Source organism: Barbatula barbatula (genome assembly GCF_947034865.1).
Source record: "Barbatula barbatula genome assembly, chromosome: 6".
In the NCBI taxonomy this organism is placed as follows: domain Eukaryota; kingdom Metazoa; phylum Chordata; class Actinopteri; order Cypriniformes; family Nemacheilidae; genus Barbatula; species Barbatula barbatula.
This window is the reverse complement of record NC_136765.1, coordinates 26195173-26219418: the sequence shown is the minus strand read 5'-3', so window position 1 is coordinate 26219418 and position 24246 is coordinate 26195173. Positions and strand designations below refer to the sequence as shown.

General features: G+C 39.2%; 1 protein-coding gene across 1 annotated transcript; it reads right to left on the bottom strand.

Moving 5' to 3' along the window:
• Positions 1 to 5214: 5214 nt before the first annotated feature.
• On the bottom strand, positions 5215 to 23625 carry plcb2 (phospholipase C, beta 2; the record flags this gene model as incomplete). The annotated part of the gene is made up of 32 exons (XM_079459387.1): positions 5215 to 6219; positions 6940 to 7023; positions 8027 to 8075; positions 9791 to 9817; positions 9930 to 9994; positions 12334 to 12460; positions 12556 to 12733; positions 12812 to 13201; positions 13608 to 13677; positions 14186 to 14241; positions 14328 to 14432; positions 14974 to 15073; positions 15162 to 15326; positions 15434 to 15585; positions 15805 to 15929; positions 16772 to 16856; positions 16984 to 17080; positions 17245 to 17318; positions 18040 to 18220; positions 18297 to 18381; positions 18475 to 18557; positions 18765 to 18922; positions 19370 to 19516; positions 19593 to 19756; positions 19843 to 19943; positions 20223 to 20298; positions 20390 to 20443; positions 20534 to 20613; positions 21292 to 21429; positions 22472 to 22540; positions 23248 to 23325; positions 23542 to 23625. The coding sequence occupies 32 exons, from the start codon at positions 23623 to 23625 to the stop codon at positions 6049 to 6051; spliced, it is 3618 nt and encodes a 1205-aa protein (XP_079315513.1). The 3' UTR covers positions 5215 to 6048.
• Between the last annotated feature and the right edge of the window lie 621 nt (positions 23626 to 24246).

Here is a 24246-nt window from a genome sequence, read left to right as displayed (position 1 = left end):
GGGACTTTAGTTTAAATAGGAGTTTCACTGGATTTGCACATTCTTGGGAACATTTGTGATCATGTAAGTACACAACTGCATGAAATATATCACACTGTGCTGGTGAGTTTTGGAGATTTCATTACAAAGTTATTCCATATTGTGGCTTTAAACCAAACCGCTGAAATGTTTCTCTGTCATTGATCAGCAGATGCTGTGTGTTGCGTATCAACTCAGTCTCTTGTTTAGGAGAAATACAATTTTAAATGTCATTTGATTTGATCAGAACTGAGTTGATATTGAGATCTTCACTAATATTGACTTTTGATGTCAGACGAGACAAATCTGATCTCAGTCTGACACACTGTTGACGTCTTTTCTCAAACTCTCATGACAGACACATTTGTCACATTTCTGACTCTTTTTCTCAGAAGTTATATCTCCCAAAGTTTCCATTTGCTCTCCATTTAATCTTAATGATGTCTGGGAGAAATGATTAAGATTTTACAGAGATGTCTCCTGTAAGCGCTTACTCGACAAATGGGTGAAAATAATAAAGTTGCAACCATCAGGCAAAATAGTGTACCGGCTAATGCTAGCGCCCTAGCTTCAGCGGAACGCAGGAAAGGAGACGGATGCTAGTTTTGTGAATGTTTTCTCTCCGATCGGGAGTATTACAGACCCTCCCATCGCTATCATAAGAGTATCTCTGCGATGGCTTATAAGAGCAAACTACCACACTGCGCCTGCTTAAAGGGGTCATGTGACACGGCTAAAATTAATATTATTGTGTAAACCCTGCCTTCACTTCCAGCTCAAAGACCTCAAAGCTTCTCAGTTTGTCTGGAGATACCCCGAGCTTCAGATCATTCACTGAGGTTTTATTTATGTTAACCCGTTAATCCACCCGTCAACACAAATACATGAACACACTGAGATGTTTGCAGTTCACAAAATCTTTCATGTGTCGTCTCTCCTGAAGATGACTTTGTGTACTTTATTGTCCAAAGATGTCGTGTAGAAGTGTATTTTTTCCTAAAAACATGTATGTCCTACTGAACGTTCCCTTTCAATGTTTTTAATGTGATGAATAATCAAATATTTAGTCTCACAACTGTTTAATAATTTGATCCGATGATGAAAGCTGCTTGTTGACGTTTTCGGTACATTTTCATTTTAATGTTTGGTGATATTTTGTGTATTTTTATTTTGGAAGAAAAATGTAATACACTGATTACTTTTAAATGTGACCTGAAACAAACAAACAAAGTCATTAGTCTTTTAAATGAGTAAAGTCCAAACTTCATAAAGAGTCTGGTTCTGGTTAAACAAGCACAGTGTTCTTCTTTCTTCGATTTCATTTATTTCACATAATGCTTCACAGATTCAAAAGCTTGACTTGAAGTCACATGACTCATTTGCATGTTTCTGATTGGTCTCTAGCTGTGTTTGAACTGCTGTAACGTTCTGCTGTTTATAGTTACATAAATGAACTATAATTGAGCATCGGGCCACAGAGGACGCCTGCCACTCGCTGCCTTGTTGTGTTCTCTAAACCCACAGGAGACACCAAATTGTTTTTAAGGAAAATGCTGGCGGGCTGATGCAAGTGGAAATGAGAACATGGGGATCCCGCATGGAGCCGAAGATCAACAGGTGCAAAGAAAATAATAATAATAATAATACAGCTGGAATTCTGGGTAAAGCAGAGACTCGAAACAGCCGTGACCTTACACACACCCGATGTGAAATAACATCTAAGGCCCGTTCTATCCAATGCTTTACACACACACGCGCACACGCACACGCGCACACGCACACGCACGCACGCACGCACGCACGCACGCACGCACACACACACACACACGCACACACAAACACAACCACACACACACACACACACACACACACACACACACACACACACACACACACACACACACACACACACACACACACACAAACACACACACACAAACCTTGTTTCATATAAGAATGAACTTAGTTTCTCCAAAAATGACTTATAAAACCAGAATGAAATGAGAGTATGATTGTGTGAACACATGAATGTAGATCATAGAGGTGAAATTATCTGGATTTGATGAGAATGAATTGAAATCTACATCCACGTTTTCACATCAGTCACGTTGTCATGGTGAATATGTTTTTCCGAGCAGATGTATTTTTGGAGCTGATGTTGTGACCGCAGAGCCTCTCAGACAGTTTGGACACAAAAGCGAGTCACTTTTTATAGCTCAAGTACTTTCACAGACCGGCCGAACAAAGAACTGAAGGCTTGTCCACATCACATGACTTTTATTTCTTCATCATCCTCTCATCTTCACTGCGGTCTTCCAGAAGACAAAAATGATAGAACATCAGGTGAATTCTGAGGGATTCTAGATTTCAGTCTGATAATATTTGTGATCTCTTCAATATCTCTGTGATTTCTCAATGATACATCAATGAGATTAAATAGAGAGGAAATAGAAGTTTGATAATGTGTGTTTCTCATGAGGAGAAAAGAGTCAGAAATGTGTCTGTCATGAGAGTCTCTTGAGAAGAGACGTCAACAGTGTGTCAAACTGAGATCAGATTTGTCTCGTCTGACATCAAAAGTCAATATTAGTGAAGATCTCAATATCAACTCAAACATTTCTCATCACATTTACACAAATCCAGATGATTGAAACTCCTTAATCACAATTACACTCTCTCGTGCGACGCTTTTTATTTCTCTTAAACATCTGAGACTAAGATAAAACTTACGAAACACAACAGAGAAATCTCTGGAACTTCAAGAGAGCCGTCCCTTTTTCATCCAAGTCACACCTCCATCGACATGCAGACAGAGATCAGGTGTGTCCGCTGGTGCTTCACGGTGGTCTGGAGTGAAACTTCTGTGGGTTTGGAGGCATCACCATGCAGACAGCGCAGGACCAGATGGCACGTGGCAAACCCATTTGACCTCCTTCAATCTGACAGAAAAGAGTCACAGGAGAAGCCTGGATGATGTGTACAGGACTGAGCAGGAAGACACGGTGATCGTAGGAGGGACGAGCGCATCTGAGCAGGTGTCTGGTGTTCTGGAGGAACCGTGAGGACCAACAGATCGCTCAGCATCACATCACATGTGTCGGGTGAGTTACTCAGAAAAACTAATGAATTACTAGTTATTAATGACATATTCAATAGTGTCATTACATTACTGTACAAATGATTCTCTGCAAAAATGACTTCTTACTACAATTATTAATGACTTTCTATATCCAGCATCAACCTTGATAAGTTCAGTGATTCAAAGAAAGACATGAAATGACTTTTTAATTCATTCAAATACATAATATAAAACAACTTAAAGTAATATTATTAACTGACTAATGTATTACAAATGTGAGAATTATACTTCAATTATACATCAGAAGTAACTGTAATTCAATGAAAATGTAAGTTTAAATTAAAGTAATTCCTTACTTTACTATTTCAATGGAAAGGTAATAAAATGACAGAAACTAATAACTTATCAACTAGTTAACACTGCACACCACACGTGAACAGTGAAGAAACTCCAATCCATTCTCATATGCCACACAGAGCTGCTACTCACCAAAGAAATAAACCTGAAGACACTGTAAATGTACATACATCATAAATCATTCTGACACGTGATGATGAGGACGATGTTGCTGACTCAGAACATTAGAACGATCTGTGAGAAGACACGTGAGTCACATCCAGATGGAAGAGATGTGTGTGTGTGTGTGGGTGTGTGTGTGGGTGGGCTGACTGCTCAGATTAACATGTTAATTAGTTCATGACACACGTCACCTGTCTGTGTTATTAGCGTGTAGAATACAGACACACATTTTATAACACACACATTCCAGCACACTAGTGACTAACACCCCCCCCCCCACACACACACAACTGATCCTTATTTGTGACACTAACATGATCAATCTACTGTATGCCATCCTGTTTGTGATGCCAAAATGATCCTTCATGAGATAGATCCATTCCATCTCATTATGAATAAATCAATAATAAAAAAAGGATATTTATTAGAAACTAATACTGTATATCTGTAATCTCACATCAGAATTTCATCAACACACAAACACACAAATGGATTTAGAAAGCAAACACACACATGAACCCACTTTCATCATGTTTTCATGAAGTTTCTTCATCAGCGGGAGAATCCATCAGATTCAACATGAGTCACGAGTGAGTCAAGATCTCACTGTAAGTGTGAGTGTGTCAGGACATCTCAAGCACACGTCAATGTTCTTCTCCGAGACACAAAACACAACTTTTCATTCATCTCCATCATTTAGGCAAAAACATTTTTTTACCCAAAAATCCTTCTCACACAACCTGCGGCTTATAAAACAAACACTGAATGTGTTCACGGTGATGTGCAGCTTGTGTTTGTGTTTTTAAGCTCAATGAATTCTTCAAACAAACATGATTATAATTGTTTTCACAAACTCAAAATGATTTGCAGCTCGTTCCTCTAATGCTTTTGCCATCATTGACTTCAACCGTTTGAATGCTTCTGGTTCTATTTTTACAGACTGTATTTCCCGTTTAGTCTCATAACAATCCTGTTTTCATCAGTATAAGAACCCTTCTCTGCTATTTGAAGACGGATCATTCTGACATCTGAAATCTTATGAACAGATGTTCATTTTGTGTCAAATGACGTCTCAGAAAAGTTTTTGAAAGCTGAATATGTCTATTAAGCTCATTCAGAACATTACAGTTAAATTCATGATCTGCGTTTATATACAGATGTCCTACATGAATAATGACACGTTCCGTCATTCAGATACATTTCAGTGTTTATATGTTCATACCAAGCATTCTGGTCTAAACCTAAAGAAACTAAGCTCTTAGAGTCAAGAGGCATTTAGTTGAAAAGAAAAATGACCAAATATATTTAGCCTTGTTTAATACTTTTATATAATATCTGTTAATGGGGTAAGATAATGAACTTAACTGTAGTTGTATATGTTCTTACGTACCTACTTCAGGTTTATTTTGGGCCAGATTGTCAAGTGACTTTATCTTGATTTAAGAATTTAGATGTTTCAATAAAAATGCTTTATAAAATAAATCAAATATAAGTTTTTTACAGTGTTATCATATCAGTGATAGAGGAGATGAAGAGAAAGTGATTTTTTTTAATACACGTCAAATCTGCAAGGTTGATAATAAAAGAAAACCAAAACTCAGAGTTAAAGTAATTTAATTGTTTTTATTTACTTAAATAATTTATCTTACAACAGTTATTGACCTTTTGCAAAAAGATGTACCATAGTAAGCACAGCTTCTACCAAAATACTATAGTTACATTTATTTTAATATTGTAAAATCACAACAAATGATATTGAAATGAAATTAAAGTGAGAAGAGTGGTTTATCAGTTTTAAGGACAGAAGAAGTCCATACGCTTTAAACAATACATTACATAACATACAAGTTCAGAATAGCATACTATGGTGTTTTGGTGGATTTTTAAGTGTATATCTAGAACAAAACCTTAGATATGTGTGTACGAGGAACGGAGTGAATATCTGTGTCGTCTTCTATCTGAAATTAATTTCTCTTCTAGCGTTTAATTCAACTTCACCTCGACCCTTGAAACTGATTTGAAGTTACGGTTAGGTCTGATCTTAATGCGTATGCATATATTATTGTGTTTATATTGGGATTACAGTCACCTCCACCATCACAAACCTAATGTAAAATCCTAAACAAATTACAAAGTGCATTATCATGTCAACTTCATTTCTTTGTGAAGGTCTAGATCCTAATGCATCCCAAAATAACCCTAAGTAAAACCAAGAAAAAAATCTAGCAGAAAATTAGAATTTGAAAGTATTTTACAGTATTTTGGGGTGAACTATGATTCAGACAGTTTTTTTATATTGCTTAATTAAATGTTTCCACAAGGGTTCAGAACTTAAACATGTTGTTTGTGTTTGTTTGGAAACCTAAATGCAATGTCTTTTTAAATCACATAAATATTTATCTAGATTTCATGTTACGGTGGACACACAGAGTTCATCCTACGAAAACTTGACATTGTCCGTTGGCCGGTTCTGTGCGGTTCTCTACGGCTTTCTCCACGTGATCGGGGAAATGAGGTTTGACGCAGGAGTTCACGGCCTCCGTCAGTTCACTGGGCAGTGACCACATGATCTTAGAGTGCTCGGACACGGCGTCTTTATTGAGCTGAACACACAAGAAATCACCAATGAGCTTCATAGTCATCTCAACATTTCATCTCACTGGACCATAAAAACAACAGTTGAATGAAAGTCAACAGCAAACCAATTCAAGTACTGTAGAACTTCACTTCTGTATTACATTTTATTTTAATGAACAATTTACAAAGAAAAACTAAATTTTCTGGAATATTATACACCGATGATTTGTTCATACAATGTTCACATTTGAGGTCTTTTTTGACAGGAAAACGTTGACGTGTGCTTTTTAGTTTTTTTAAGAATAAGAAATAGATGCGGACAGGCAGCGTAACAGAAGTCTATTTGATTTATAAACAGAGAGCGTCTATGCAATAACCCAACGCATATTTCACTATAATAATAGTCATTTCTGGCTAGAAATGGCATGAAAAGTTACTGACGCGTACATTTATCCAAAACTATACTCCAACCGGCATTTCTGCTGACAATTTACTTTTTCTAGCTTGATTCTGCTCGACCAATCACCTTCCTAACATGTCGTTTTGGATCGACAGGTCTGGATTGACGAAGGGCATTTGTTTTCAGAAAACTTCAAAAGACGCTCTGAGATGCATGTTTTTTTAGGACAGGTTAGGGTGTAAATTATGCAAAGTATAACCGGCAACAATAACAAAAAGTATTTCCAAAGTAAATACACTGAATGTTGATGCATTTTTCAGTCCTGATAGAGTGTAAATTGTTTTACCTGACTGATGAGATCTCTGATTTTGCCGAGCGTGGCGGCCTGTCTTCTCTTCAGACTCTGTTCCTGAGGCGAACCTTCATCTGACTGACAGATCAAAAATTCAACATGTTATTATCACACACACTATTAAAAATAAAGGTGCTTCACGATGCCATGCATGAACCCTTTTTTGTCTGAGTCGTTCCATAAAGAACATTTAACTTCCGAAGAAACTTTCCTCACAAAAGGAAAATTTTGGCGAAAAAAGGTTTTTCAGATGATGAAAAGGTTAGAAAGAGACGATTCTTAAAAATCCTTTGACTGTTCACTGTGAAGAACCTTTACATACGCATACACACGCACGCACGCACGCACACACACACACACACACACACACACACTCCTATAGCCTTGAAGTCATGTGTGCAAACATGCCTCAGATGTGCATGATTACGGGAGCTGGCAGTCAGGGATAAATGTACAGTAGGAGGCGTGTAATTCACTTCAGAACGAGAACATCCATGTGCTGCTATTGTTGTCCAGTATCACGTTGAGTCGACTTCAATATCCACTGTCAAAATAAACCTCCTCACACATGTCCACGTCATTCACATAATACTTCATTTTGACTTTATTTCTAATACATCTGATTTGATGTCATCTCAACGTTTATTTACATGTTGCCCAGCAGAAGATCAACAGATCATTTCTGTTTCTTTCTGCTTTGATGGGATGAAATGCGGTCTGCTCAAGATGCTGATGACTGTGAACTGATGTGCCGCGAGAAATGTGAATGAATTTTGATGAGACAACATGAGACAGAAGAGTGAGTCAGATAAACAGCACACATGAGACAGAAGAGTGTGTTCGTCAGCCTGACCTCATCTGTGTATGTGTGTGTGTGTGTGTGTGTGTGTGTGTGTGTGTGTGTGTGCGTCCAAACCGCAGCCTTGTGTCCAACCGTTGTCATGGTTACTCTACACTGCACTCTCTCTCCTTCAATTTTCATCGACACTGTTTTGTCCTTTAACATTTGTGTGTTCAACATCATCACTTCATCGTCTGCTCTCGCTCACTGCATCAGATGGATTATGTAGAAATGTTTTACCTGAGCTTTATCACTGTCAAGCTGATCCGTGCTTTTGCTTTTCTTCATTCTGAAATACAAAATTAAAATCACAAACATTATTCATAATAATACGAAAGTTTGATCTAAAGCTTAATAAAACTGGATCTGGAGAGGATCAAATAAATCTGACACAATAGACTTTTGCATGAGTTTGGATTTGACATCTACAGTCTCATTTCTCCATAAAGCTTTCTTCCTCTGTGTGCGTGCATGCGTTCATTTGTCTGTGTATGTGTGTGTATTTGTTTGTGTGTGTGTGTGTGTGTGTGCACACGTGCGTTTATTTGTTTGTGTGTCTGTGCATTTGTTTGTGTGTGTGTGTGGTTGCATGTGTGTTTGTTTGTGTATTTGTGTGTGCATTTGTTTGTGTGTATGAATGCGTGTGTGTTTGTGCGTGTGTGTTTGTGCGTGCATGCGTGACTGTGTGCATTTGTTTGTGTGTATATGAATGTGTGTGTGTTTGCATTTGTTTGTGTGTGTATGTATGCGTGTGTGTTTGTGCGTGTGTGAGTGTGTGTTCATGCGTGACTGTGTGCATTTGTTTGTGTGTGTATGTATGTATGTGTGTTTGCATTTGTTTGTGTGTGTATGTATGTGTGTGTGTTTGCATTTGTTTGTGTGTGTATGTATGTATGTGTGTTTGCATTTGTTTGTGTGTGTATGTATGCGTGTGTTTGTGTGTGTGTGAGTGTGCGTGCATGCGTGACTGTGTGCATTTGTTTGTGTGTGTATGTATGTATGTGTGTGTGTTTGCATTTGTTTGTGTGTGTATTTATGTGTGTGTGTTTGCATTTGTTTGTGTGTGTATGTATGTATGTGTGTTTGCATTTGTTTGTGTGTGTATGTATGTGTGTGTGTTTGCATTTGTTTGTGTGTGTATGTATGTATGTGTGTTTGCATTTGTTTGTGTGTGTATGTATGTGTGTGTGTTTGCATTTGTTTGTGTGTGTATGTATGTATGTGTGTTTGCATTTGTTTGTGTGTGTATGTATGCGTGTGTTTGTGTGTGTGTGAGTGTGCGTGCATGCGTGACTGTGTGCATTTGTTTGTGTGTGTATGTATGTATGTGTGTGTGTTTGCATTTGTTTGTGTGTGTATTTATGTGTGTGTGTTTGCATTTGTTTGTGTGTGTGTGCATGTATGCATGTGTGAGTGTGCGTGCATGCGTGACTGTGTGCATTTGTTTGTGTGTGTATGTATGTATGTATGTATGTGTGTTTGCATTTGTTTTTGTGTGGTGTGTGTGCATGTATGCGTGTGTGTTTGTGCATGTGTGTGTGTGCGTGCATGCGTGACTGTGTGCATTTGTTTGTGTGTGTATGTATGTGTGTGTGTGTGTGTGTGTGTTTGCATTTGTTTGTGTGTGTATATATGCGTGTATGTTTGTGCGTGTGTGAGTGTGCGTGCATGCGTGACTGTGTGCATTTGTTTGTGTGTGTATGTGTGTGTGTGTGTTTGCATTTGTTTGTGTGTGTATGTATGTGTGTGTGTTTGCATTTGTTTGTGTGTGTATGTATGTGTGTGTGTTTGCATTTGTTTGTGTGTGTATGTATGTGTGTGTGTTTGCATTTGTTTGTATGTGTATGTATGCGTGTATGTTTGTGCGTGTGTGAGTGTGCGTGCATGCGTGACTGTGTGCATTTGTTTGTGTGTGTATGTATGCGTGTATGTTTGTGCGTGTGTGAGTGTGCGTGCATGCGTGACTGTGTGCATTTGTTTGTGTGTGTATGTGTGTGAGCTCACTTGTCCTTGTCCTTCTTCTTCATGTCACTGGGAGAAAAAGACAATCAGTGTCAGTCTAAACCATTTTTGAACTGTGTTTAGAAAGACACAAACACACACTCGCACGCACGCACGCACACACACACACACACATACACACCTGTTGAGGTCCTTCATCTCGCTGCTGTGTTTCTCTGTGGCGATCTCCAGGAGTTTGGTCAAACGCTGTGTCACAGGAAATACAGAACAGGAAACAGGAAGTCACACTTGCACCAGAACACAACACACCAGCTGGTGCACACACACACACACACACACACACACACACACACACACACACACACACACACATTACCAGACACTGTCACCCACATCCAGCAAAACTTGACTATACAGACTCTCACTTTTTAAGTAATTGACATGAAAATGTTGCTTTCATACTTCAATCAAAGTGCTGATGCTAGAGTAAGTACATACTTTAAAGTGTGCAGTTAGCCAGTATTGAGACTTACATCAGGTCCTGTTTAACACATTTGTGCAAATCATGAAAGTTCATCTGAGGCCTGTCAGAGAGCTGAACCCCTGATACCGACTAACACAGACACTGACAGACCATCATAAACACACTCAAGTGAATCACATCAACATGATCCACTCAGAATTACAGGCGGACATTTTGGGGGGATTCCTGCTGGAAAGAATGTCAGCGGGAGGGACGGGGAATACACAAATAAACCCTGGACATAAATAAACATCTAATGTTCTGTTTGCTTCGCTGTTGCTGGTTAAGCTCAACACACCCGTAACAGTCGGTGATGGTAATGCAGGAGATTAGTCTGCCAACCAACAAATATAGAAGAGAAGAAGACGCCTTCCCCATCAGCATTGGGTTAAAAACTAATGAATTACTAGTTACAAATGACTCTCTGCAAAAATGACTTCTTACTATAATTATTAATGACTTTCTATATCCAACATCAACCTTGATAAGTTCAGTGATTCAAAGATAGACATGTAATGACTCTTTAATTCATTCAAATAAATAATAAATAACTACAGAAATTATTCTTATTACCCCAGTTTTTTTGGAGGATTGGGGGGATTTTTTTTGGGGGGGGTGGGATGATAACGGTTTGAACTCCTGTGTCACCCTCTTCTCTGAATACCCCAAATGTGTGCCAATATTGTGCTTGCACACCCATAAGAAAGAACGATCACAGATATGTCTAATATATCAATTATTTCTCCTAGACATTAATGAGATTTAATAGAGAGGAAATATAAGTCTGATAATGTGAGTCTCAGATGTTTCTCATGAGGAGAAAAGAGTTAGAAATGTGTCATTGGAGTTTGAGAAGAGACGTCAACGATGAGATCAGATATGAACTCAAAGACTTCTCATCAAATCCAGATGATTTCACCTCTAAAATCTACATTCATTTCACACTTTTTCATTTCTCAGGGTTTCTGCAGGTTTCACAGTCAGATATAAGACTTTTGGGCGATTCCAGCGTTATGGACATGACGTACAAATGCTCAGAGAATGTATTTGTTATGAATATATTAAACCATCTGTTTATATTTGACTAAACCCTTGTTGATAGAGTTTGAACATCAGAAAGTTTCAGTCTGTGAACACATTTTCATCTTTAGAAAAGGGAAATAAACATGTGTTATGGATGTGCCAAATAAAGGATGCGGTTTTTGGGAGACTTTGTAGGATTTCTGTGAATTAAAATGTACGAACCTGAAGCAATAATACCCAATGAATGTAGACTTTAATGTGTTCATTTATGTTACAATCCTGACAATTGCTCTTACCTGACTATGAAAAATCAAGCACTTAAAACAAATGCTTAAAAAATGTAAAGAGAGACCTCACATGGGTATTAGAAACACTAAATGTTAATATCTGTACTGTTAGTATAGTAAAAACTGTTGGTCATTTTTTCATGGTAAGGTTGGCATTTTCACGGAATTGCCCTTTTTAAGACCTTATCTAGACCATTATGAATTAAATTTAAGACCTGTATCACAACATAAAAAAACACACACCCAACGTTCCCAGATCAATTTCATTCTAGCATAAGAAGCATATGCCTCAAAAACGTTGTTAGCAACTGGCTTTAGCAAAGCCTTAAACTCACTTCTTTCAGGCCATGACCACAAAACATACGGTTCAGATTAGTTCACAGACTCTCTGATCAGCAAAAAATTGGGGAAAAAATGACATTTACCTTTCAAACCCTTTCACTTTCAACGATAGTAAATGAATAAAAAGTGTTAAATAGTGTCTCATTTGTAGTCGTAATACAGCTGATGCTCATTGAAATGCACCTGTTTGTAAAAAAAAGAACTACGACACCCCAGAATCCATCAGAAGCCTTTCGATGAGCATCAGAGGTACATTACATGGCCGTAGGAAAATGAAGACCTGATGATTCAAGATCTAGTACACAACACTTCAGAGATTTTAAGACCCCTGTTTCTCCTGAGCAGGGAGAAATGTCCTGAGCTATGAAAGAGAAAGCATCAACATTACATCTTTGGAGATCTGTGGTTACCTCTGTGTTCTGCTGCTCTTTCTTAGTCTTGGTCTGATCGTAGTGTTCGACCAGCACAGCTCTGAGATCAGTCTGAAGCTTCTGCTTGATGTCTGTGATCTGTTCGGTTGGGTCGGAACCTTCTGACCTGCAGAATCACACAGAAACAACAACAAGATCTTTCCAGAACTCCAGAAGAATTGAGCAGAGAAACGAACGCTCGTGAAAGGTTTTCAGTTTTACTTCTTAGCCGAGCTCTTCTTCTTCAAAGCTTCAAACTGTTTGCTGAATTTCTGCGTCACTTCATCGCGTTTCTTCTGAAACTTCTTCTCCATGTCCTTGAGGTCTTTCTCTTGTTTCTTGGTGACCTTCAGGAAGTTCTTGTGCTGCTGCAGTTCCTCACAGGTCACGGTGGACGGGTCTGAAATGAGATTGAATCAGGAGTTAGCGTCTGTATGGGTCATCGGTCCGGTTTGTGACGGGACCAGGTCTGGATCACCTGATGGGTCAGCAGGAGGCTCCTCTGCTTTGGGTTCGGCTTCTGGTTTTTGTTCTGGTTCTGCTTCTGGATTTTCCTCTGGTTTCGCTTCAGGTGCTGCTTCTGGACTTTCCTCTGGTTTTGTTTCAGGGGCTGGTTCTTGATTTTCTTCCGGTTTTGCTTCAGGAGTTGGTTCTGGTTCTGGAGTTGGTTCAGGAGTTGGTTCTGGTTCTGGAGTTGGTTCAGGAGTTGGTTCTGGTTCTGGAGTTGGTTCAGGAGTTGGTTCTGGAGCTGGTTCCGGTTTTGGCTCCGGGGCTGGTTCAGGTTCAGTTTCGGGAGCTGGCTCTGGTTTTTCCTCTGGTTTTGGAGGTTCAGCGTCGCCCTCTGCTGGACTCTCAGAGGCTTTTGGTTCTGATATTATAACAGAAAGAAAGAAACACTGTAATGGTGACCAATGAGTTCTGGTCTGATTCTGTTTAGATGGAAATATCATAAGATGTCATCAAAAGTCATTTTGACTATTTTAAATCAAGATGCATTTACTTTAGAAGCAAAACGACATAAGAAATCTAATCGTGTTTTCTGAAACAAGAATTATATGATTTTATCTGCAAACAGTGTGACAAATAAACTGGAGTTAAGCTATAGCCTGAATGAAGATGATTTGACTTGCCCATCTGGTCCTTCTGTTTAGAAAACAAAACTTCATTCCTTACTTCAAATAATATCTCAGTTTGATTTTTGGAAAATGATGTTTAGATATTTGAGCTGGAAAACACGACACTAGCAAGAACCAGATGTTTTTGTGATGATGTACCTGCAGGAGTCGCAGCAGTCGCAGCTCCGTCAGCCAGAGGTAACTCATATTCACTCACATATGTGGCACACTAGAAACGACATCAGAATGATGACATCACGAGACAAACCTTTCATTTCAACACAACAGTAGCTGGACACCGGGATTTACAGCTCAATTTATGTCATATTTAGACTTTTTCTTACTATTGTTGCAAAGCAGCTTTACAGTCCTTTGAGAGACAGCTGATTCATTTAACAATATGTCATTAAAAATATAAATAAATGATGGTATTATTATCTGTAGGTTTGTCATTATATTCATAACGCTATTGAACCGGCGTGTGTATCACATTTTTCGTAAGACGTACATCTGTAACTGTGAAAATTATAGAATAGAGTTGCGTTTGCAATACATCAAATGTATACATAATAAAATGTCATTAAATAAAGATTATAGTCAGATTTTAGGTGGAGAATGAAGAATGAAGTATTCTAGACTGTCACGTAACACTGGTTTGTAGGTCAATCAGAACAAAAGTCAAATTAAAAGAAAAAGAGCTCAATATGTGTCTCTATGAGAGTATGATTTCTTTCTACCTCTTGCTTCGGAGGCTTTGTAGTCTTGACAGGATTGAAAAGTGCATCTGTGAAATCTAAAGGAAACGACACAAGTGCATGTTTGATGTTGCATTAGTTGAAATGAACGGCAGTGTAAATGTGATGTACAGTGAGAGTTTACCAGCGAATGCGGCGGGGATGTAATCCTTCACATCAATGTGGACAAACAGAGACGGCAGAGTCAGAGGCATATTACTCTCACTGCGCAAACAAATGTGCTGGAAACCTGCACACACACACACACTGCTTATAAATGACAACATCTAAATGAAAAACACCAGAAATAATAAGAGCGAAATACGTCATTTACAGAATAAAACCCTCAAAAATATATATTTTTTACACACATGAAACAATACCGTGGTATTCTTTAGTATTTAGTGACTATTCTAGATACTACTGTACTGTTCAACCTTACTATAGCAAATATTTCATGATGTCTACTGTATACTACAGATAACTAAAGCACAAGTACACTTTACTACAGTAAATATTAAAGACTACTACAGTAGATTTCTTCGTTACAGTGGATACTACAGAATGAATACATTATACATCAGTATCGTGAGGTATACTAGAATTTACTGCAGTAACACTATAGATAATATTATGGAATACTGTAGAATACAATACCTTTGACTGTAGTCAATACTATGTATTTTATATACAAGACACACAGAAGGGCTTCATTTGTTCTGAATGTATTTGTGAATCATGAAAAAATGTTTTGTTAATGTTTAAAGAAGCATTGAAGTATTGGTTCTGACCTGTCTGAAGAGCATCCAGTGGAATAATTCTGTGACCTATGAACTTTCCACTCTCCTCATGAACCACGATCCTGAGGTAAGCCATCTCCTGCAGCAGAATCTGTTGAAGAACACCACAAAGACCTTCAGCATCTCATATCATCACATTATACATCAGGAGAGGATCTGCATGCGTTCTCATCACAGACCTTCTCAAAGACGAAAGGCTCTTCGTTCCACTCCGGGTTGATGGCGTTGGGAGTCGCCGTCCATTTGGTACGAAACTTTTTCTTGGGGTCCTTCGGCAAACCAATGAGTTCCACCTCCACTCCGGTTTTCACGTTCTTATCTGACAGGAACTGACCCGAATAGATCTGAAAGACCGGATAAAGACCACGGCTGATAAACAACACGCTTCTGAGCTGTTTGTGAAGAACAGACTGAAGGATCCTGAAGGTTTGATGTGTGTTTTGTGATTGACCTTGATGGTGAGCGTGCAGGCGATGATAGTGTCGAATCTCTCAGTGAAAGGATCGAACTTCTTGTCGCTTTTGCGAAGCATCTCGTGTTTGAGCAGGTACCCCGTCCTGCCGTTGAACTCAAACAGAGCCATGTTCAACTGCAGGGGGAAATCTGCACACACACACACACACACACACACACACACACACACACGAGAGTCGCGCTCAAACACACAACAATTCTATTACATTTAACCCCAATACATAACAAATGGGAGGAGCAGAAAGCAAATATCTTTTGTGCAGAAACATTCTGAGCGTATAATAATGACCTTCACACAACAAACAAACATTTGCCTCTTTGAAGCTCTTATGTGTCTCATCATCTCACCCATAGTCTGATAGTTGAGTGCCACAAACTGACAGCCTGCGGTCCAGAAGGGCTGAGGACTGTAGTTTGATGAGTCCACACGTGTTCCTTTAGGATAGATCCGACTCATCTGCCTCTTATTATATCTACAGTCATCACTATAGGAAAACACTGACACTCATCCATATCAGATCATCTCATCCATCCATTACATCATTTAATCGGATCAGATCTAACCATCTGATCTCATCAATTACACCATTTTATATGATGTTTAATTAACAAAGTTCGGGAGGAGCCGTAGCATATAATCAGCCGGCTGGTCCACAATCAGCAATCACTGCACATACACAATTAGCCATAGCGAGCTCGCTCATAAATAGAGAATCCATCTTACCTGCTCGATCTCCTAAGATTAAGCATCCCTCCTCCACCCCGGCTCCTCTCCCAAACTCACTTTTCTTTTGCAAGAGCCCCGGGGGGGGGGCTCTGGGCTCAAACCGGTTCCGAGCTCGGCGCACTCACCCTGACCAAGGTGTAGTGTTTCGGGTTCGGATAGATCTGGCGAGCTCGGAGCCCGCTTCCCGGACAGCACGCCAAATACGCATAACCTTCATAACCAAGCTCTTGCTTTATTATCCCTATCAACATCGCTGTTATCTGCGCAGGTGAACTCGTGAAATGATCTGATCTCATCATCTCATCTGCACCATTTTATCTGATCCCATCTATATCCCCTGATCTGATCTGATCTAATTTGATCAAATCTGATCTTTTTACATCACTTGATCTGGTCTGATCTGATCTACATCATCTGATCTCATCAAATCTACTCCATTTATCTGATCTCATCTATATCACCTGGTCTGATCTGATCTACATCATCTGATATGATCTAGTTTGATTTGATCAGATTTTTTACATCGCTTGATCTCGTTTGATCTGATCTACTGTATCATGTGATGTGATTTAAAGAAGTGAAGGATACTCCACCCAGTCGACAGCGTTTTTAGCGATCAGACTCTCGCCTTTGGTTTCCACAAATGAAGAGATGACATAACACCTGTTCTTTTCTGTAATCAGATATGAGACATTTAGAATTTGACAACAGCATTCAAAACAGCAGTCGTTCATCACCTGCATTATGGGATGGATTGGTACTGTATGTTTCTCATTCACACACAGGTGTGTTTAACTCACTGGTTGCGTTCTCAAATGAGATGAATTTGTTGGGCTGAACGTAGTTGACAAGCGCTGACATCTCCTCAAAGGCTGTGACTTCTTGTCCAGCGGTACCCTGACGAGAAACATGACATCACACAAGATCAGCTGAAGCATCACATCACACACATTTACATTTTCAGATGATGTCTTCAACTGAACCAAAAGCCTCTTAAAGTCTCACTGAAGCGTCTTCTGAGGTCTAACTACTGCATCACAAAACATCAGACACAAGTTCACCTCATCAGAGTTCTTCATCTTCTCTTCATCGTGTTCATCGTGATCATCGTGATCATCATGATCGTCATGACCGTCTGTATCGCATGAATGATCACAACATGAGTTATCACATCAACACAGTGCGTGTGTGTCAGATCAGACATGTGTGTGCGTGTGTGTTATTAGATGTGTGTGTGTCAGATCAGATAAGTGTGTGCGTGTGTTATTAGATGTGTGTAAGATCAGATAAGTTTGTGTGTGTGTGTGTGTGTGTGTGGGTGTGTGTTATTAGATGTGTGTGTGTCAGATCAGAAATGTGTGTGTGTGTGTTATTAGATGTGTGTGTGTCAGATCAGACATGTGTGTGCGTGTGTTATTAGATGTGTGTAAGATCAGATAAGTTTGTGTGCGTGTGTGTGTGTGTGTGTTATTAGATGTGTGTGTGTCAGATCAGACATGTGTGTGCGTGTATGTTATTAGATGTGTGTGTGTCAGATCAGATAAGTGTGTGTGTGTGTGTGTGTTATTAGATGTGTGTGTGTCAGATCAGATAAGTGTGTGTGCGTGTGTTATCAGATGTGTTTGTGTCAGATCAGATAAGTGTGTGTGTGTGTGTTATCAGATGTGTCTGTTTCAGATCAGATAAGTGTGTGTGTGTGTTATTAGATGTGTGTGTGTCAGATCAGATAAGTGTGTGTGTGTGTGTGTTATCAGATGTGTTTGTGTCAGATCAGATAAGTGTGTGTGTGTGTTTGTGTGTTATCAGATGTGTGTGTGTGTGTTATCATAAAGGTAATTGATGTATGTTGAGTTGACCGTGATGATGTGCGTCGTGTCCTTCAGCAGGGGGGTGGTTGGGGTCCGCTGCAGGATTCTCGACACTCTCCGTCTTCTTTGCAGTCTCTTGTTTATTGGGAGAAGCTTTGCTCTTCTTATTCTTGATGAGAATTTTACACATGAGCTCAGACGGACTCGGGATGGGTTGGCCTGGCTTCAGCTGAAGCACCAAAACAGATTCGAGAGATCAACGGCGTACAAATACATTAGAACCTTAAGAAGAACGCTGAACTCACGGGATATTTGTCCAGCGGATCAATGAGCAGTTTATCTCCAAATATAGTCCTGCAGTGATGAGCCATCTTCTCCTGTTGCTTTACTCTGAAGAAACACAAGCGTCATAAACACGTGACCTGACGTCAGACACGGTCAAACCTGCACAATGAGGATTGAAATGATTGAAACGTGTCTCACGTGTCGACGTGGTTCTCAAACGAAAGCACGACCGGATACGAAGACGTTTTGAAGGCGCTTTCATTGATAGCTTCAATAACATCCTGACAGAGAAAAACAGCATCATCATGATTACCTGCTCTCGGGTTTTCCTAAAAAGTCCACTTGTTGTTGTAAGGCGAGGTTTTCTTGTTATTTTATATTTAGCTCATAACCTGACTCTCACAATCTGACCCAAATTAAGCACGTGCCCAGCAACCTCCACTACACATCCCATAATATCAGATAGAACTCAGACTGGAGGAACGGACCTTAAACAAGATCTCAGTTGTCATGGTGAAGCCGTGGGTGATGATTGGCTCTTCATCTGGAGGTTTGCCCTTCCAGCAATCCAGCTCGAGACAGCGACACCCGGAGAGCAGACACTGACGGTACATCTCAGGAGACGAGACGCCCGTCAGCTGACCCGCTACACACACACACACACACACACACGTGATTATACTCACGTGGTTTTTCCCGAATCATGTCAAAGTTTCTAATGTGATTTGTTGAAAATGTATTTGGAGTCATTTTGCAGATGTGAAAACATTGCGCATGACAGCAAACGAATTCTAGAAGACCTGACCTCTTTTAATTTTTTTATGAAATTGGAAATAAATTATATTTTTGATTATTTAAAAAATTACATCTTTGAAACTTGTAAAAATATATGACAATTATTATATTGGACATCTGAATTGTGGGAATAAAAATGAAAATATAATAATAATAACAGGGCATGTATTATTATCATCATATAGTATATACATTTTTTTTGGTTTTGTCCTGTAAGTTCTGCTCATTTCTAATGTAGAAATGTCTTATTTTGTGTATTGCTAAACTAATGTTAAGAGGAGTAAGACAGATGCTTTACCTGTGAGATATGTGTTGTGAGATGATTTGACAAAGTAATGTGCGATGGGTTGTGTCATGTCGTGACTCTGGGCCAGTTTGTCCAAATGCACCACCGATGTTTCAGAGCCCATCAAATAAAACATTAAACCCTCTGGAGATATATGACCTGAAGGAGAACATCATTTCTCATCATTCCACTTCTTTAAAACCTCTGGATGATTTCTGGTGAACAGGATTCTCACCTCGACTGGCATTAGAGGAGCTGGGCTCATATTTCTCGATGAGGGTCTTCATCTGATCGGGTCTGACGGGGGGAAACAGCTCCTGATTGAGACGCGGGTCTCGCTGCTTCTCGTTCAGAAACTTGGCCAGCATCTCTTTCGTCATGAAACCTTTTCCTTTGGTGCTGTGGATGTACAATAATAATAAGAAAGAAAGAAAGAAAGAAAGAAAGACTGATGTCTGTGTGCTTAGAGATGTTGAGAAACTCACAATGATGTGAAGATTTCATTGATTTCTGGTCTGGGACAGAGATGCATCAGGAAGGTTTTGAACGCGGCCTCTGTGAGCACATCTAACTTGATGGTGTCAAACTAAACAACACAAGATACTGTGTTCAGATCATTCTGCACACATGCAAACAAACACAACTGCGCGCACACACACATGTATGGTTTATTATCTCCATGGTGACAGTCTGTAGGTTTAATGAGTTTGATACTGTACACACTGTTTATTTTATCCCCTAAACCTAAACATCCTAGAAAAGATTTTTAGATTTTCAAAATGATCGTTCTGTACAATTTATAAGCTTTTGAGCCCCTGAGGACCTCTATTATGGAATGATGGTCCCCACAGTGGCACACACGCACCTTTCCCTTCGGTAGATTGGCCGCTGTCAGCGCCTGTTCAACTCTCTTCTTATCCGCAGGAAACATCTTAAAGATACTGAGACACATGACGTCATCATTATTATACACTGATATCATACAAACCCTAATATATTACCACCTCACTAAATTCAATATTTCTCTCTTACATTTTAACAGGGATTTTTCCATCCTTATTGGTCTGCAGCGTGAGTCGAACATACCTGATCAAATTGGAACAAACGTATCAAACTATTGTAAATCATAATTGAATAAGATCAAATATCAGATAGTCCGATTTGAAACCCGCTCACAGTTTCTCCAGGTAGATCTGTCTGCAGGCGTTTGCTCTCAGGGTGTTGTACGCGATCGCCAGGATGTCATCGGCCCATTGCTGTATGGAGTAAAGGTGAGGTCAAATGAACAAGGTCACGATTTCTTTATTTGACATTTTGCCATAATATGGCTATGGTACAGTTCATGTTTTTGATCAGGAATATGTGATGATGTGATCATTCCTATAGACGGTTGCATCTTAACATAAACAAACGCTGTTGAATTTAGACTGCGATGCCAAGTTCAACCGCTAGATGTCAATGTACCGTACGGGTTCTCTTAAAACTACAGGACAAATTGTTTATTTAATCAAATGAACAAACAACAAAATTCAACAAATCCTTTATAATATAAAATAAAAATGCAAATTAATATTAACATAAATTAAATGAAATAGTTATATTATTATTGGACTAGTTAGTTGACTGAGGTTCAGGTGCGCGCGCCACTTTCATTCTTCAACATCATGAAATATTCATCCAGCAGAGATGAAACAAGTCATGTGCAGTGCAGGTTATTAGTGGCAGGATATGAAAATCATAAACTAATAACCTCCAAACCACAAAGACCAGAAGCTGCTTTTAATGGAGCACTAGTCCTCATAATGTACGACTGCTGTCAGAGATAAACACAAACATCACAGTTTCTCTTGTTTCAATCTCTTCACTCCATTCATAGTGTGATTTCATTGGACAGAACGTGATGAAATGAGCGCATGGCTTCTCTCTCTTAATACCTGGGCGACTTCTTTTCCGGCAAAGAAGTTGAGATACGTCAGATTGACGGTGTCAGGGCCTGTGACGATGGTCAACGCTTTGGCCAGATGATGACTGTCGGGAAAATCCATGTTGAAGACATTGCGAACTTTTTTGTGCTGTGGACATAATGAAAGAGTTCAATAATTACAAGACCATTAGCCTATATATGACAATAAACTGTAACAAATGCTTTAAAAAGAATCAACAGAGGAAGAGAAAAAGACGCACAGACAGGCCGACATAGAAAGAGACAAACAGAGACAGACAGACAGAAAAGCTTGTGATTGTTCAAATAAAAAGACAAAAACATCTGAAAATATACTTTTCTAAGCCAAGAACATAAGGATGTTTAGAAACAGTGATACACGTGAAAAAATGATTTAACAATCGATTCCATGACAGTCAATTTGGATGAAGAATGTTTAATTGTACAAGCGCTGGGAAGGTCCTGGCTTCAACATCTCATGCATGTCGACTGCTTTCCATAAATCAGCCATCAACAAGAGAAAACCCAGACCGGCAAACAAATCTGGATTCATGCAAATGAGAAAAGCTAGATGGAAGAGGTCAACACCTTTGTGTGTGTGTGTGTGTGTGTGTGTGTGTCTCTCTCTCTGTGTGTGTGTGTGTGTGTGTGTGTCTCTCTTTGTGTGTGTGTGTGTGTGTGTGTATGTGTGTGTGTGTCTCTCTCTCTGTGTGTGTGTGTGTGTGTGTGTGTGTGTCTCTCTCTCTCTCTCTCTCTCTCTCTCTCTCTCTCTCTCTCTCTCTCTCTCTCTCTGTGTGTGTGTGTCTCTCTCTCTTTGCGTGTGTGTGTTTCTCTCTCTGTGTGTGTGTGTGTGTGTGTGTGTGTCTCTCTCTTTGCGTGTGTGTGTTTCTCTCTGTGTGTGTGTGTGTGTGTGTCTCTCTCTTTGCGTGTGTGTGTTTCTCTCTCTCTCTCTGTGTATGCGTGTGTGTGTGTGTCTCATGGGGTCAATCTGAATTAGAAACTGTGAGAATTTTCGAGACACAGAAAGTATTTTCCGGCTCACTCCTTTGCAAGGCAAATTCACCCAAATACTCAAAAGCAACAATCCATTCAAACGCAGCACTCAGGTCTCTTCATTCAGCTTATGCAACAAAAGCTCATTACATAACACACGCATGACACATGACACATACTTTGGGTTGTTTGGCATATTTTCCTGCTCTTGTGTCCCTGATGGTCGCAACATCCAGAATTTCAGTTTCCTACAAAACACGAGAGAGACATGATGTCATGTGACACACGTCAAACACACAACTAGACTAATGCATTCAAAACCATGTCTCAAGATAATATACAAACATACAAACTCAAGATATTATTCTGAGGAGACATTTCATGATCGACACAACCCATCGACATTCATTTACGTTTTTATTTCAATCATTTCTAGAAGAACAGACACACGTTTAATATGATGATTTATCCACAGCAATGAAAATGAATCTGTACTTGGAGACATGATTTGTTCTGTGTGTGTTTGATGAAGTCATGTTTATAAGCAAGCGTCATGAACATTAGAGCACATTAATGTTTCATACAGGAGGACAGATTCTCTGCCCACACAAGCTTCTGGCTAAAACCTCTGTGAATGCTCGACTATAACACTTCAAACCCACAAAGAGAGAGAGACAACATTGTTCAACACGAGGACAAGATCGTGTTTCTTTAAAATAACTGTTAACTTACATTATACAAATTGACATTTATAAAACTTCCATAGTGTATTAGATCAGTGTAAATAGTAAATAAAAACAATGATCATTTGGTTGAAATGTTTTGATGTCTGCGCGTGAATATGGCAATATGGTTAGTAAATGATTGAATGAAAGCATGGTATCTCTATCCAGTATCATCATCTTACTATAGTACTAAGTGCACTATACACGTCTGATGTTAGAAAACGTCTTACTTTACTCTGATTGGTCCAGATGAGATAATATCCTTTCGGATCCATCTTCATGGTGACCGGGATGGTTTTTTTGGAGTCCTGTGAGGATTACACCAAACTTTTAAACGTCTTACACAAACAACAACGAATCAGACATGAATCTGTCAGATGAAACCACACGAGACACACGGACCACTTTATTTTGTTATCAAAAAGCCAAATCAAATATTCCAAACTCAAGCGTTTTATTTCAGATAAAAGAGAATAAATGTCAGGTATCTCTCGGGGAGACGTGAAATATTATTGTCTGCTTACCTCTTTCCATTTTGTAAATCTGTCTCCCTTCACAAGATACTCTTTGACATCCGGTTCCTTTAGCGAGTAGCGATTTTTACTCATTTTGGACACAATGTTGTGGACTAACACTTTAATCCTCAAGTCATCGTGCCGGGTGAAACTGAAGGACTTCGGAGGAACTCTGACAAAATCACTTTGCAAAGCGTCCAGCCTTCAATATGCATTGCAAATGAGTGTTCTGAGCGCGCAGGGCCCAACCCTGTTCACCTTTACTGTATTTACAGTATACACACTCAATTAAACCACTAAACCAGATCTCATCATGAACGATTCCCGTGTCAAACACAAGACCACTGTTCTAAAAACATAGAGGAAATTCCTAATGAGTTTAATGGTCGTATTGGTTTTAATGGAAACTATAATGGTGTCTGTGGGTGTCTACTGGTAATGTGTTGGTGGATGTCATCTGACAGTCGGGAGCCAATAGAACTCCATTAAATCATACCGGAATAAGAACAAGAACACATTACATGAAGACATTTGGTACTGGTTTTGATGGGATATGACTGATGGTTTATAATGCTGTTTGTAATGGAAACCATTAGCCTTTCTATTGTTTATTCAGCAGTGCGCCACATGTGTGATGATTACATTTCAAATGTTATTAATCATAACAATAAAGATCACAAAACATATAATGATGATGAAAAGGAAAGTTTTAAC